Source organism: Apteryx mantelli, chromosome 1 (assembly GCF_036417845.1).
Source record: "Apteryx mantelli isolate bAptMan1 chromosome 1, bAptMan1.hap1, whole genome shotgun sequence".
Taxonomy (NCBI): Eukaryota; Metazoa; Chordata; class Aves; order Apterygiformes; family Apterygidae; genus Apteryx; species Apteryx mantelli.
Genome location: NC_089978.1, coordinates 87,314,167 through 87,329,568, shown reverse-complemented (window position 1 = coordinate 87,329,568; position 15,402 = coordinate 87,314,167). Strand labels below are relative to the sequence as shown.

The 15,402-nt window shown below is 35.9% G+C and overlaps 1 protein-coding gene across 3 annotated transcripts in view; it reads right to left on the bottom strand.

Moving 5' to 3' along the window:
• The window catches only part of CDKL5 (cyclin dependent kinase like 5), a 146,412-nt gene that overhangs the window by 89,239 nt on the left and 41,771 nt on the right, over nucleotides 1-15,402 (bottom strand). For all 3 annotated transcript variants that reach the window (XR_010884244.1, XM_067297066.1, XM_067297068.1), the window contains exons 3-4: nucleotides 4,041-4,280; nucleotides 3,495-3,529 (exon numbers count right to left, since the gene is read on the bottom strand). Coding sequence is in view for 2 of the 3 variants with exons in the window: in XM_067297066.1 (XP_067153167.1) it covers nucleotides 3,495-3,529; nucleotides 4,041-4,104 (99 nt within the window). In the remaining variant the exon portion in view is untranslated. The remainder of the gene's footprint in view (nucleotides 1-3,494; nucleotides 3,530-4,040; nucleotides 4,281-15,402) is intronic.

Here is a 15,402-nt window from a genome sequence, read left to right as displayed (position 1 = left end):
GTACACGCTGAGGGAACATCATCAAAGATGGCTTGGTATACACCACATGTACATTAAAAATACCACAACGTTCTCTAGTTTTTATGTTCTTGCCCGCCAAACTTGCAGTGATGAATAAAATCAGTATGTGATACACTCTGAAAGTTCAGTTGTGCTACCTGCATACAGATCATGTGGAAGAAAAGGGGATACTTGTGTTCTTCATTCATACAACAGTATTTTTAACTAAATCCTATCTGCAGCCAAGCAGTAAAAGCCATACCCCTGCATTTGCATGTAATTCTGAGAAGAATTCTAAGTGAATGATTAAGTCTTTGCTCTCCTATATAAGTACCTGACTTGGATTAAAAAATGGTTCTTAACCAAGGTGAACAACTACATATGCCATCCTGTCATATCTTCCCCCCTCCTCCTTTCTTTATATAGAAATAACCTTTCCTAACGCAGAATCTTTGTAATCATGGTTTGGTAGAAGTTCCTATTTTCAATTAGCGACTGTTTGTAGGCCTCACCTAAAAGCCACCCGTTTGATTTATAGCATTTTCGAAATTACAGGAATTAAAATCTTCTTCCCTTTTCTTCCTCCCTTTCCATTAACAGAGGATCTAAGTTGCAGAGTAACACTATCATGTTCGTTTTGGTAAATGATCAAAATCAGAGCTTCAAATTTCTGTCTGTAATTTCAGCCTTTTCTATCATAAATTAAAGGTAAACAAAAAGCTGGGGCAAACAAGTGGCACCTTTTCACATCTTCAAGCTTTAATTCATACTGTCCCTCTAATTTTCTTCCTCACAGCCACTTTTTCTCCACATTTAAAAGGAATAAGCTAAAGCAAAAATAAACTAAAGCCATCAAAAATGTAGAAAATAATTATATTTATTGTAATAGCTGTAAGTAAACGTGAGCTACCTTATAGCAGCAGTTATCAAATATTTTCTTAACAAATCCTGTAGATCTAGACAACAAGAGGACTTGTCTGCTCTGTATTTGTGCAGTACCATGCAAGAGAGGAGGGGAGGGGTCTCTTGTAATAAATTTTATTAACCAGTAAAAGGAAAAAATTATAAAATGACAGATGGCCAGGGAAAGGACAGGGGGCAAAGATGTATTACAAGCCTAACTTTTTAATTTAAAAGTGTTATTCTTTCTTAAGAAAAAAAATAATCCCTGAAGTCTGAAAGGACTGGATTTTTTTATTATTGGTTTGGCTTTTAGGTGATGTGGGAGGCTTGTTTTAAGTAAATGAGAATCATAAATCAGCAAGTCTAAAATAGTAATATATCCCATCCTTTTCAGGTCTCCAAATACCGGAAACCCTAAGTCTTGGCAAAATAGCACGCTAGAAGCTTTAACAAATACCAGTCTGTTTTAGAATTTCAAGTTTGACCAAAACAACTACAATGAAGAAAAAGTGATTCAACAACTACCTGAAAATTTAGACCACCACGAGAAATTCAGCCTCTGCTGGCTGTAGAAAGAAGGAGCTCCAACCTGCTAAAGGAAAGCCATTACTCTCTGGTCATCTGGTATTCTTATGAAAATGAGGTATTCTTATGAGAACTCAGACAACAGCTGACCCATGCCATTATGGTATAATGTTAACATACTGACCTCTTTCACATTAGGACATGACTAAAGAGATGCAGAGCTTAAATTTCACTCAGCAGTGCAGAAAATTCTAGAGTCTTCTCTAGTCACGTTGAGGCTACCTTCTATAAAGAAGGAGGCTGCCTTTATAAACCGTACTGTCACTACCCAGGAGCTCTCAAGCTACACATCCTGAATTATTATTCCATAACTATCCAGAAATATAAAATTTACCAAAGCCATTCTTAAGAGGATATAGTCTCCCCCAAACCTGACCAGGTTTCAGTCTGCAATGGGTTCTTTCTGGATTCTGATTTTTTCCATTTGGAACTTTAAGTCAATCTACATGCCTCTGGCCAAACACCTAATATACTGCAAAAGACAAAGAAAATCACTAATCTGAAATCCAGGGAACTATCAACTGACTTTATTATAGAGGCATACAATGTCTTCAAGAGGATGCTGTTCTACAGTCTTATTCAGCTCTTAGAACATCTCCAAAAAAAGCGTCCTAGGCTAACACTTTGTCATATAAAGTTTCCAAAAAAGGGAAGATAAACAATTTGATCTTTTAAACCAGTCTTTTCTGTCTCTCTTCTCTTCCACACTTCTCACTAGCTCCAATCATCATTCCTCTTGCACTTGTCAGAAGAAACTATATATACCTGCACAAATCATATGACAAACTAGAATTCATGCAAGAAAATCAAAGTAGAGGTGCTTTTGCACAAACAATGTGAAATGTTATACAGCTTTTTTTTTTTTTTTTTTTTTAAGTAATTTTCAAATCACATATACCACACTTAAGACAGAACAACATTTAATGTTCAGTTTGACTTGTCAATGTACACTAGGTATGAATGTCATCACAACAAAGCTCTATCCAGGTTTCACTGGGGGTAAAAAGACCATCTTACCATGTGGTATTCTATAAGTCTCAGATGCTTACACTGAGGAAACACTATCACTACAAGTTGTTCCAGTGTCAGAAGCGTAGGTAAATCTTGCTATACAGCAAAGCTCCAGCTCCAAATTCTCAGTGGAGTCATATAAGCCACTCCAAGATTCACTATACATATCCTGTGCAAAAGTTATCGTGTGCACATGCTTAAAGCCACTCCAGGAAGTCAGGTCCTCTGCACAGTATAAACATTTTCTAGAATAATGTATGAACTACACACAAAAGAGCCTTTTACATATTCTCAGGTCAATACAAACAAATCATTTTATTATTCTGAAACATTTTGCTTCAGAGATGTAGAAGTTATTTTATTATAATGATTACACTACAGCTCTAAAGAGAGCAAAGTAGCTCATATTGGAGTTCTGTTTTGATGAGTAGCTAGTTCAGGTATGTCTGAATTAAACACTAGTTACAATAGTGCAGACAGGCTGCCGGACTTCTGTCTGAAACAGGGTTTTCTCCTTTTCTCCTTCTTCCTCTTCCAGATTAAAATCAACATGGATAAAAGTCAGTACCTTCTTACCAGATTTTGATTGTCCAGCAGCAGCTGTAGAAATTCAATACAGAACCCCCCAAAGAGGCAGGTGCTTACGGGGCAAGATTTGACAATTAATTGGACAGACATTCTAACTTGGACTGCTTGAGATGAAACTGCGTTCTGTACCAACATTTTCATTTAACTTTTTCAGTTGAGATTAGTGAAACATGAATAATACAGCATATATTTCAGTCAAACATTAAAAAAAAAATTTTTTTTTTGATACTAGATGTAGGTGTTTCTTCTGACAGTACTGCAATTAAAAAACCTAAATAACTGACTGTGAGGAAAGGCCCTCCCCAACTGCAACACAGCTAATATACAGCAACATCTCAGTTCTCTTCAAAAGAGATTGTTTCACCCAAACACCAACATTCACCTCTGATATAAAGCAATTTACTTACCTTGTGCCTGCATTTAAGTACAACACCATAGGCTCCTGAAACAAAGAAGAAAAAAGCTAACCCATCTCAAAACAGGAAAAAAAGCAGTAAAGTGAAACAATTTTCAGTCACCTCCTGGCTATAGGAATAGTATTGTTGCCAGTATTATTATCCTAAACTTGCACATAAAGGTACCTTACTAAGTATTTGTACATTGAAACAATTCTTTAAAATTGCTTAAATGTAAATGGATTTTAAAATGCTGCAATTTTTTGAAAACTTTCTTGCAGAGATAAGTTTGATAATTTGCATCTATCCAGCAAATACTACTAAAAGTTCTTATAATAAATTTAAAAAACCCTGTCCCGTTTCTTTCATCTTCCAAACGTTTTCCTCCACCTGAGATTAAATGAGAAAAAAATTTTAAAGAATAATTTGATGTTTCTTAAGATTTGAATACAAATGATATTTTGCAATGATATTTTGCTAATGAAAACTTATTACCAAAGAGCACTAAGTCAACTCCATGTACAAGTAGAATTCATTTTTGATTAAGATATTACTTACCTTCACCTACAACCCCAAGGATCTCAAATTTATTCATCACATTACCAATGTTAGGAATCTTCATCAAGACAAATTCCTCTTATGGTGAGAGCCACAAAACATGGCACGGAGGGGAGTGTCCAAAGGTTTTGCAGAAGGCAATTATGAAAAGTCTCTTGAAATGGGGTGGGGGGGGGAAATCCACCTTGATCAACTGGACTTCTTGCACACTTTCCTAATTTCTAGGCAGTCAGTAGCTTCCTGGGGAAAGAAGGGAAAATAACATAATGAGTATCTTGTTTTATTTCAATAAAAGAAAGCAGTGGTGTATATACTCTCAATATTGTCTAACAGAATGGCAGCAGACAGAATTAATTTACTTCTACATTTCACGGTCAAGAGAACTCAGCAGCATGTATAAAGGACTGAACCTATTAAGAATATATATCTGACAGATAGCACAGCTGATCTTGTAATCCCATACTCAGGATGTCTGTTAAAATAATAAATAACTTGCATTAAAAATATTTCCTACAAGGGAGAAGAGGACAAAAAAGTTGCTGGGAGTTACCACAGTAGGTATAAATACACCTATAAATACTCATGTTCTCTCTTCAGTTTATTTTGGCAGGTAGGTATAAAAATACATTGTGTTTAGTCATTTTATTCTTTATTCACTCTAGTGATAGAAAGGATAAAGTAGAAAGGACACTAATCACTAGAAAATGTTCTGCTGCTATTATTCTCTATGATTATTAAAAAAAGAAAAGTAACTATTTGCTAGACTGACTGGCAACTAGTTTTAAAAGATTATACACATTATCAGTTTATTTAAGAGAAACGTACTAAAAACCAAAATACTTTTACAAGATTTTTTTTCCCTCCATGTTTTCCAACCATTGAAGAAGTCAAATGATAAATCAAGGACAGGGAGAAGAACAATGTTTTTTGTGTCATATGTTGGTTTTAGACTCCAACCACAACTCTTCTACAGTCTTAGAAGGCTCATAAACTAAACTAAACTAAACAAACAAACAAAAAATCTATCTAGGTTTGGTTTTGCTAGTTCAAATTGTATCCCCCCCCCAATATTAGGGTGTATACCACATGCTCTAAAAAAGAGGGGAAAAAAGATAAAATAATTTCACCACAAAATGGAAATACGGAATCTCCACAATTCAGTGCTCTGAGAACAGGACTGCTCACGAGGAACAACATGGCAGGACAGAAGTGAATTCATACAATTAACTTATGTATAATGGATGAGTGACCTAATGTTATTGGCTTCAGCTCACACAAACAACTAAACTGCTGTTTTAGCATTAGCTATGGGTGCTGGCAAAAGCAATGCCATGACCGAGTCAAACATAACAAAGAGGGCGACTCAAGGTGGAGGGAAATTATAATGACACTAGCCTCAGCAAGACACTGGAAGGTAAGTTTTGGGGGGATCGTGTTTTTTAAAAGCAATTTAAGAGTTAATCAACCAGGGTATTTTGGAAACAAACTTTGAAAATGAAGAAGCTACCTATTCCTTAATAGAATAATTCAGTAACTTAATTTACTGTTTTTAATTAATCAGTATTTTTATTTACTTGTACATTTTATAAAATATCCTCTCCTTTCCCTTCCAAACACTCTTTTCCCACCTCACTTTGCATCCCCTTCTAACAAACCCCTTTGTGCTGTTTGTCCAGGCTTTCTGCATACAGTAACGAACTACCAAATGGGTTCATGGAAGAGGAGGCCCATCGGAGCGGTTGTAGCTACCAACATCAGAACACAGAGAGCTGTTTTTGGCACCCTACTAAAACAGGTTTGTGCTAAGCAAACAGGCACAGCTAGCTACCCACAGACTGTAGATCAGCAATGGGAATACTGCTAGAAAGACATTGAAAGAGCCATTAATGCTATAACATAAACAAGAAAACAAAACAAGGCATGTTCAGAACAGCAAAAATACTTGTCAGAAAGAAGGGAACATTCAGAAACTATATATTCTGCTTTCTATTAACACTATTCAACAATGTCACCAAATCTGCTACTTCAGTTTCCAAGATCTATCAGAAGTTTCTCCATTGACAAGTCTTTCTAGAAACTATCTTGTGATAAAATTCATTACTTTTCCGCTTCTGTCATTACCATATATTGCCATTCTGCCTTACAATGTACACAATAATTTTTTGATCTAGTTAACTAGATAACTAGTTGATCTAAACAGTGAAGAAGCTCATGAGATAATGTAGCAAAAACTTTACAAGAAGTTTAGATACAGGTTCCTCTTTCCCTTCATTTATAATTTCTGAAATTCTAATTAACCACTCACATTTTGGGAATATAATTGTAGTTTTTCAGTCAAACTTTGCTGCCTACAGCTTGTGATTGACATTTTTTTAAAATACAGTTTGGTAAGGATAATCAGTATGCATCCTATTTTTATTGGGAATAAAGGTTAGATTTACTGCAGCTATTTACTGAGCTAACTTTCCTTTCTGAAATTTGGTATTACACATCTCCCCACAAACGTGCCTTTGCCTTCTAATTGTGGAGGGTTTTTTTTGTTTGTTTGTTTTTAAAGTAAGAGCCACAGAAAACTAGTTTGCTCATTACATTAGTGCTCCTGGACGCACGTCATCCAGGACAGCATTCATATGCTTCTGCCTATAGGAAACTACATGTCAACTCAACTCACATATCAATATTCATAAACCAACAACAGTAAACTTTGACTATACCAAACCCACAAACCAGTTTTTAACATTCTATCCAAAATGCAGCCCAACAGACAGCAAAGATAATATAAATGCACATATAATGGAATTCCCAAAAGAAAAGTGCACTTAAGTGAGCTGCCTCTTTTGCCCTAGCTCCATGGTAACCTTTGTGCACAGCTCTGCTGTGAGCACATTATGATAACATAATCTGGAAATGAAGAGGACAGCTAAAGAAAAAGTCATCAGAAGAAAAATGGCACTCAGAAGCAGCAGTTCACATTTAAAAACTTGTTTGCCCTAGCTGTTTTGCCACATCTCCTCAAGCAGGGCACTAATTCAAACTAGTTCCTTCCTTTAACGCTAGTGAATTCAGGCTAAATTGAAGTAACAGGTAGCTATGCTCATCTAATTCCTACCTGCTCCACTGTTCTAGATTTATCAAATGTAATGAGAAGCAGAAAAAAAGGCATTATTTGCTTATTGTGGACACAAAGCCCAGACTTGTTCTCTAACCATACAAGAGAAGAGCTGGTTAACAGAAGCCTCCCAAAACATGACCCTTGTTTTCCCTCAAAGAACGAACTCCAGCTGCTTCAAGACAAATTGTGCATATTCGTTTGAGATCTTTGCTACCAAAAGCTGCTGAAAGACTGAAAACAATCACTATGAATACTTCAGTCTTTGCCTACTGCTTAGAATACTTGATCAATGACAGCACCCAGTGAACTTTTGTGGGGAGGTTTCTTATTTTTAAAAGGCACTGGGCTTGTTAAGACTGTTTAAAACCAAAACTACTGATTCTTGCAGGGAATGTGATTGTATTACCTGAACTCCATGAACTATGCTGAGAGTCTTGTGAATGGTAGACTGGGCAACTGTAATACAACCTTGAAGTTGAAACCAAAAGATAATTTTAAAAAATTATCCATAGCAAGAATTACTTTAGTCTGTAACTTAGTGAAGACAGTCTGGATCCTTTCAAGAGGCTGAACACTGGAAATAGCCCTGCAATGAAAACCTTACAAATAGCCATCACAATTTTTTTTCTGCACACTGAGTAGCATATAGGTCTGTTTTAATATCGTTGACTGTTTTAATATTGGTAATTAATTTGCCTGCTGGCTAGAACTATAAACCTTGCAGAAGGGGAAAAACGGCCATTCTTTACCTCTCAAAGGTTCACAACAGAGAAATAGCACTCGTTCTCTTAAGATCCCTTCCTGAGGCAACGAGATTCACAGCACATCAACTATTTACAAATGAAACAACAGATCTCTGAGATGGTCTCAATGTTATTCTGACATTCTGCAAAATCCTGAGCTAATTCAGAAAAATGAGACGCCATGAGATGAACAAACACAAATTAGTCTCACTTAATGCAGAACTGTAATAGTAGAGGATTTTAATAAAATTATTTTGTAATAGCATGTAGGGCTTATATATCAAATATAAAAAACTGCATAAACATTCTGGGAATGAACATATAGAGTCTATCATAGTGATGTGGTACCTGATCATTTGCATTTAAATTAAAACAAGGGGGGAGAAGAAAACCTCACCCTTTACCCAATTTCATTTCTCTTCATGACCATTAAGAGTTTTAGAGCAACACCCAAAAGCATCTAACTTTCACATTCTCACCAAGGCCTCAATCCTAAATAAAAATGTCATTCATTATTTCATAATTATCAACCAGATGCAAAAAAAAAAAAAATCCATCTTTTTTTTTTTTTTTGCTAAGATCTACCTAACTATGCAATCAGAGAAATTTTCTGAGTTATTAAAAAAGTAGAAATTTGTCTTCACAAAATTTGCAGCAACTTCACAACAACTTCACAACAACTCTCTGTTCTAGAAATAGACCATTAGCTTTTGAAGTATCATTCATTTCATACATCAAGACAGAAAGGGTGCAAACTTGACCCTGCTGAAGTCAGTTACAAACTTTCATTTGACTTCAAAGTCATCCATTAACTTTTAAAAAAGCTTCTTACCAATTAGTAAACGCCCCTCACTCTCCTAAATCAAGAAATCAACTTAATCATCTGGTTTTTTTTTTAATTGATTATTTTTACTCACTCAGAAGATGTGACTAAGAATTTCTAGAGGCCAGGTACACTTTCATCTGTTTATTAAAAAAAAATACTGGGTCAAGCAAACAAACATAGAACAATTTCCAGCATATAAGTGTCTGTCTTTGATAGTTATAGATTAATTCAAGCCCTGGTATGTCTTCTGTCGCACAAGGTACACATACAAAGGAAGCATTAACTGCCTCTATTAGTCATTATGTACCACTACTTCTTCTTCCTTCTCCTCTCCATTATGTGTTGTTCTATTTCTTGGTGTTTTCCAGGAAAACATTCATAACATTACAAGCACCTGATCAAGTGTGTGATCAGGCAGAATATGCAAGGGGCAAGGTTAAGAAGATAGATGGAGATACTTTTCTGGATTTACTGATCCTGAAGAATGTGCCAGGAGTATTATGGTTTCTCTTACTGATCAGGAAGAACAAATTGAGTGTGTAAACAGTTATAAGCAGGAAGCTGGTAGTAATATTCTGACTGGGAGACTGGAGCAAGAGAAATATGGCTATATCGTTAGTGATGAAGTTTTGAGAGTTCCTGCCAGTCCGGTTGCTCCATTTTCAATAAAGCTGCCACTTGTTATTCCCATTTTATAAAGAGAAAGTAGATCTTCTAGTGGGACAAGGTAGATGACAAAGCCATGAAGACTTCATACCACGAACCTTCCCACACCTGTACAGAAAAAAAAAAAAAAAAAGCAAGCATCTGAAGAGAGAAAAAGGCAAGAAGAATCTGTAGTTAAGCAAGCAAGCCTTTATTCATACACTAAGCTTCAATCCAGACTCTTCTGCTCATCAAAAATGTATGAATGAAAAAGAACAGTTGGCAAAAATAAATGCAAAATAAAAAAAACTTGTCAAACTTGAACACACTCAAATTTTAATTATGTAAGAACAAAATACCAGGGTTGCTTGCACCAGCTCACAATATTAAGTTTTTAAAGTTCAACTCCAATAAGCTTTTTTTTAACCATACTAATGTCATTGTTAGAACTTAACTGTTTCGGGGGGGGGGGTGTTTTGTTTTTGTTAGTTTTTTTTTTTTTTTTAATAGCTGTTGATACACTGAAAACTGCCAACTCACCTCCATGACTGATACATTTTTGGAATGCCATCTTCACATAGCTGGCATAAAAGGCAAATACCTCCCCCCCTCCATGCAAAAGATTGGGGGGAAAAATGAATCTGAACAAAGCCATCATCCTGCAGCAAACAGAAGACTAGAAAAGGGTTTGAATCAGCTCCAATCTATTAAAGATGCCTGCTTGGTTAAATTCCCAAAGGAAAACTGAGCTTGGAGACCAAGACACCAGTTATGATTCAGTTTGTTTCATCTTGTTCTGTTAGCGCTCTTCCTTCTGCATGCAAGTACAGATTCAAAAATAAATTCAGCTTGTCCTGAATACATAAACTAAATTCACTTCTCAGGATTAAAACGCAGGATTTATGAGCTTCTCTAACAGCTGTAGCCAACTTAGAAAGAGTGGGTGCCTAGCAGGATGCTTCTGCGACTACAGTGACAAAAAAGCAGACCCATTATCAGAGTGCTGAGCACACACGCAGCTCCCCTGAGTCATAACAGAAGGACAGGAAAGACAATTTTGCTTCCATTTTAGTCTTCTTCCTCTGTGATAAGAACCTTAAGAAATATGTGTATTGTGGGTGTGACAGTTCATACGCACTTTTTGGTTGCCCTTATGCACGCTGGGCATTCTTCACCATACCTGCAGCAACACTTGACTAAAAAGAGCCACTGTTCAAAGGATAATGCTCACAAACAACAAGCTGGTAAATTCAAAGCCTTAGCAGTTTCATTTGGCACAAGACACACATTCACTTCAAATGGAAATGCCCAACTCTGTAGGGGAAGGAAAGCACATGTCTGATTACTGAGATTCCTTTAGACAAAGGGGGCCTTTTTTTTTTTTGTTTGTTTGGTTAAAAGATAAAAGAATGCTTATTTGACAATTAAATATCTTCCCATGGAGGAAGCTAACGCTTTCCAACCTGATATAGTATTTAAAGTGTTCCTATTGGAAGATGCTTCTTCCATTTTAATTTTTCCTTCTCTCAGAAAACTACTCCCCAGTAATATCCTACACTCATTTGTCATACTGCTTACTATTTAGTCCCATATTTTCTTTGACAATCTGCCATGGACTTTAAATCTCCAGGCTATAAAATAACATTACTGGCATAGTTTTTTCATCTTTAATAATTACCAGAAAAGCTACTATTTTCAAAGAGTTCCATATTAAGCGTCACTTTGTGACTCAACCCCACATTTGTGTCTGAAGCTTCATGATTAGAAGAAAAAAAAAAAAAAAGATTGAGCATTAAAGTCATCCCTCTTTACCACAAAAAGAAATGAGCATATCCAGGCAAAATCTTGAGCAAAGGGAATTCTTGTCCAAGAAAAGTATAATATATTATCTTTAAGAAAACATATTAGAAGCCCTAAACAGCTGCTGAATTGGAGAAGTGCTCTAGGGTTTGAGCTAAGCAGATCTGTGGAAAGAAAGGGGCTCTCAAGTTCTGCTGTCAGGCTCACTAGCAGCATACTCTCAAAAACCACTCTGCTACTTGCTCCTCAGTCTCTTGATCTTCAGTTCAGCCCAGGTTCCCATCTGTAATGGTAGTAATCACTAATTCTGCATCAGCAATATTATAATACCATGCTATCATCAGACAAAGCAACAGATTTAGAAAACTTGGCCACTTAAATAAAATCATCTGCGCCTTCATAACTGGATCAGCCAGCAAGTCTTTCATACATGCACATGCAAAGCATACTAGTGATTTAAAAGTGCTGTCCCCTAAAAAAAAGGAGTGAAATTCTTTTAATCTTACCAGCTTTCTCCCCCCTACCAGCCCAGTTTGGTTTTCATTGTTCTATAAACTCCTCTCATTCACTTTCTAAAAATCATATGATCCTCTCTGTCCAAAAAAGCAGAAAAGCAAAAGGTGAATATACAGTATTTGTAAATACCAAATGAATGCTGAAACTAAATTCTGTGGTTATTCTAATACAGATCAAAATAACCACAATGACTACTCTCCCTTGTAATTTTCAAACATATCATTATATACAGATTGCTGGTTCACTATCTGGAGTGAAGGGAAAAAAAACATTTTTTCTTTAAAAAGACATACCACAGATTTGGAACAAACAGAAAAATATGAGGTGGAGAACCCCACAATTTTTTTAGTGGTAAATTAGTACAAGAAAACACTGTACACCCTAGAGAACAGAAAAAAATACTCTAAGCTAGTAAAATATTTATCAGTTTTCTACCATTTGATCTTGATGCATTTTCCAGGCGGGCAGAGGCATTTTACTTAAATAATGCCAATCCATCTTCTACAAAATTAATCTTGCAAAGAATGCCTTCAAAAGTTTTCAATAAAGGACAAAAAGAAGTCACTCAATTACTGTTGCGACAACAAGTATTTTACTTGTTTGCTTTTCAACAAAATGACAAATGATTCCTGAATTAATACAAATAAATTAATGGGATATTTCTTATATGAGAACTTTGAATGCTTTCAGTTCTTCTGAGAATTGGTTTCACTTCCCAACTCAGACATTGAAAAAATCAAGAAGCCAGTATTTTGGTTTTCTCTTGGACTACAGAAACAAAAGAACTGTTAGCGATTTATTAAATCTTCTATTCTGCAGAAAGTCCATTTTAGTCTACATGATATTTATTCTACATCACATAATCTGTGGTTTTGGTTTGTTTTAATAAACAGCAATTTAATTTTTAAATCAGATTCAACATCGGTTAATATATCAGAAACTTCTCCCTCCTAAGAAACTTTGCCTTTGATATTTTAATAATCTTTCAAACCAATGTAATCCCCAGCCATGCAAACACAGGCTGCTTCTTGAATAAATTCACATTAGTATGCAAGCACATGTACAGGAAATATATTTAAAGAGACAACTCAAAGACCTATCATAATTGTTTTTTTCTCCAGAAAAGTCACTAGGAGTGATTAAACCACCTGGTGGGCAAACAGTGGACAATTTTTTTTTTTAATCTAAAGTCTCTCAATCGACCTCAAATCAACTTGCTCCAAAACAAAACTCAAAACCCAGAACCCCAAACTGAACCCTGTACAAATACCTCACTGCATGAAATTCAGGAGCGATCCTTCTTAATCTGAAGACATTACTACTAATCCATTAAGCATTAAAGGCTATTCCAAGGAATTTACCCTAGATTTGCAGATTTCAGAGAAAACATTGAATATACTTACAATAAATACACCTAAATATTTTCAATATTAACACTTTATAGCCTTTGATTATGCTGTCTGTTACAAGGGTAACTGGACACTGCCCACATGTTAAAACAAAAAACAAAACAAAACACCCATAACCACCACACACACACACATCTCCTTTCCCACCATTCATGGTTAGAAAGGGTCTGTTAAACACAGAAACTTGAACAAATCCATTAAGTGAAATCCAAGTCAGGAAGATTGCTTTCTAAAGAAGTGCAGACTGCATTAAGACCTATGGCTAATCTAACTAGCAGAAGTTAAATAAAAAAAAAAATCCACATTCCTAAGAAAACAAAAACCTCAAATCTCTATCTCAATCAATGTGAGCTTCCTTTACCAGAGGCTGAAAACTTTGGCTCTGCTGGAATACAGCATCCACAGGATGCCATGGAAGCAGCAGCAATGGATCAACTAGGAAGGGCAATCCTAGGGAGGACTTTGAATATCTAGCTGAAAACCTTGAAATGAACTTTGCATTCAGTGCAAACCTACTGCAGAGAAAGTACAGCAATGGAGCAATCAACTTGTGGTGCTACAAGAGATGAACTCATTTCGAGGTACCTGGAACACTCTTAAGCGGAGGAGCTTCATCTTGATATGTAAGTCAAGGCAAATGTATTTGGAAGACATATTAAGGTGGCCAGGTCTGTTCCCTGAAAGTGTAGGCACAACATGTCATTGAAGTAAAAATACAAAAAAAAAAAAAAGACATCAGATTGAACTTATGATCTCATCCAAAAGCAACAAAAATCAGCCTGACAAAGAGTCAGGCAAAACAGTGAAGACCAGAATATGACATTGTGAACAAGATCATATTCTTATCTTCACTGCTCCTAGCTGCATCAGTGTATTATTGAAAAGTTCACCTGTATGAAAGAAAAGCAGACTGGGAGCAACACTTACTCATCCTTATACTATGTGGTTTCTCTAAGCACAAAATTTAAATTCTATTGAAATTATACCAAAAGTGTGTGGGGGATCTACCTTTGAATATTTGTACTTAAAAATCTCAGTTTTAAAAATAATAAGATCAAGTGGTTGCTGTTTTAAAACTTAACTGGAATGTCAACTTTCTGGAATAGACCTTCTGGTTTAGAAGTGAGCAAGCTCTCCTTGGGCTCCAAACTGAGAGGGTGCAAGTCAGCCCTAGGTTGGAAGACGTATACTAGTACTAGCGTGTTACAACGCAGGGGGTGGTTCTCCTAAGAGGAGACAAGTAAAAGACTACATCCAGTACAGGTGAAGGAAACTGAATTACTAGTAACATAATTATAAAGGTTGACAGTCTGCCATCCCGTATATTTATCCAAGGATAGAGGTGGATCATGGCAAGGCCACGTACCCCCCTTCACACACACTATGAATTTAAGCAACGGCAGGGGAGGGAGGTCTGCCATTTCTAAACTTGATAACTCTAATTCTGTACTAACACAGATGAGAGTTTTGATTACTGGAAAAAATTATAAGAAATTGGTGATCCAAGTTTAGATTTATAATCTGCATTTAATTTCTAAAACTTAATGGACTAAAAAAACACCTATTATGAAAACTGATTGCAAAGACTTTTAATCACTTGATGTTCATTTTTCCTCCCCTGTTTCTTTCAACTGCTAGATCCAATTCTCAGGGCTTGTCTTTAACCAGATCTTAAGTGCTTTGATAAAAATAAAATAAAGTAAAAACTTTTTTCCCCTCTGGGTTTTGCTATGAAATAGTTATAAGAATGTCATATTTGCAACCATCCTATGGTACTCGTTCTTTGCCTAAACAGAACTGCTGTGGGAAATAGGAGTCTGAAGTAAATGAAAGTCTCACCATATGACTCAGGAAAAAAAAAACTCCAAAAATATTAGGAGGCAGTTTGCTTCATCTCTGGAAACAGGATGCGGCAATAATTTTTGACTAATAAACAAAATTGTTTTGATGCCAGCCTCTATTAGAACACACACACACACACACACACACACGTAAAAGTAATAAATTTTCAAGGCCTTGTAACTCAAAGATCTTGTGCCCATCAGTTTCTATTTAATGGTTAAAAGAATAAGATGACTTTTGAAAAAGTCTCACATAACATGGAAACTATCTCCATGTTTGTGTGTGTGAATGTTCAGACAAACTTTCCAAACACAAATGCAACCTGCACCTATTCTCTACCCCCCTCCCCACCATCATTATCCTTGCAAAATATACATATCTAACCAAGTGGGTTTAACTAGTTTTTTTGTCAAGGAGTTGAGTGTTTAAAAAAGCACAATGCAAGAATGTCACAGCACTAGTCAACATT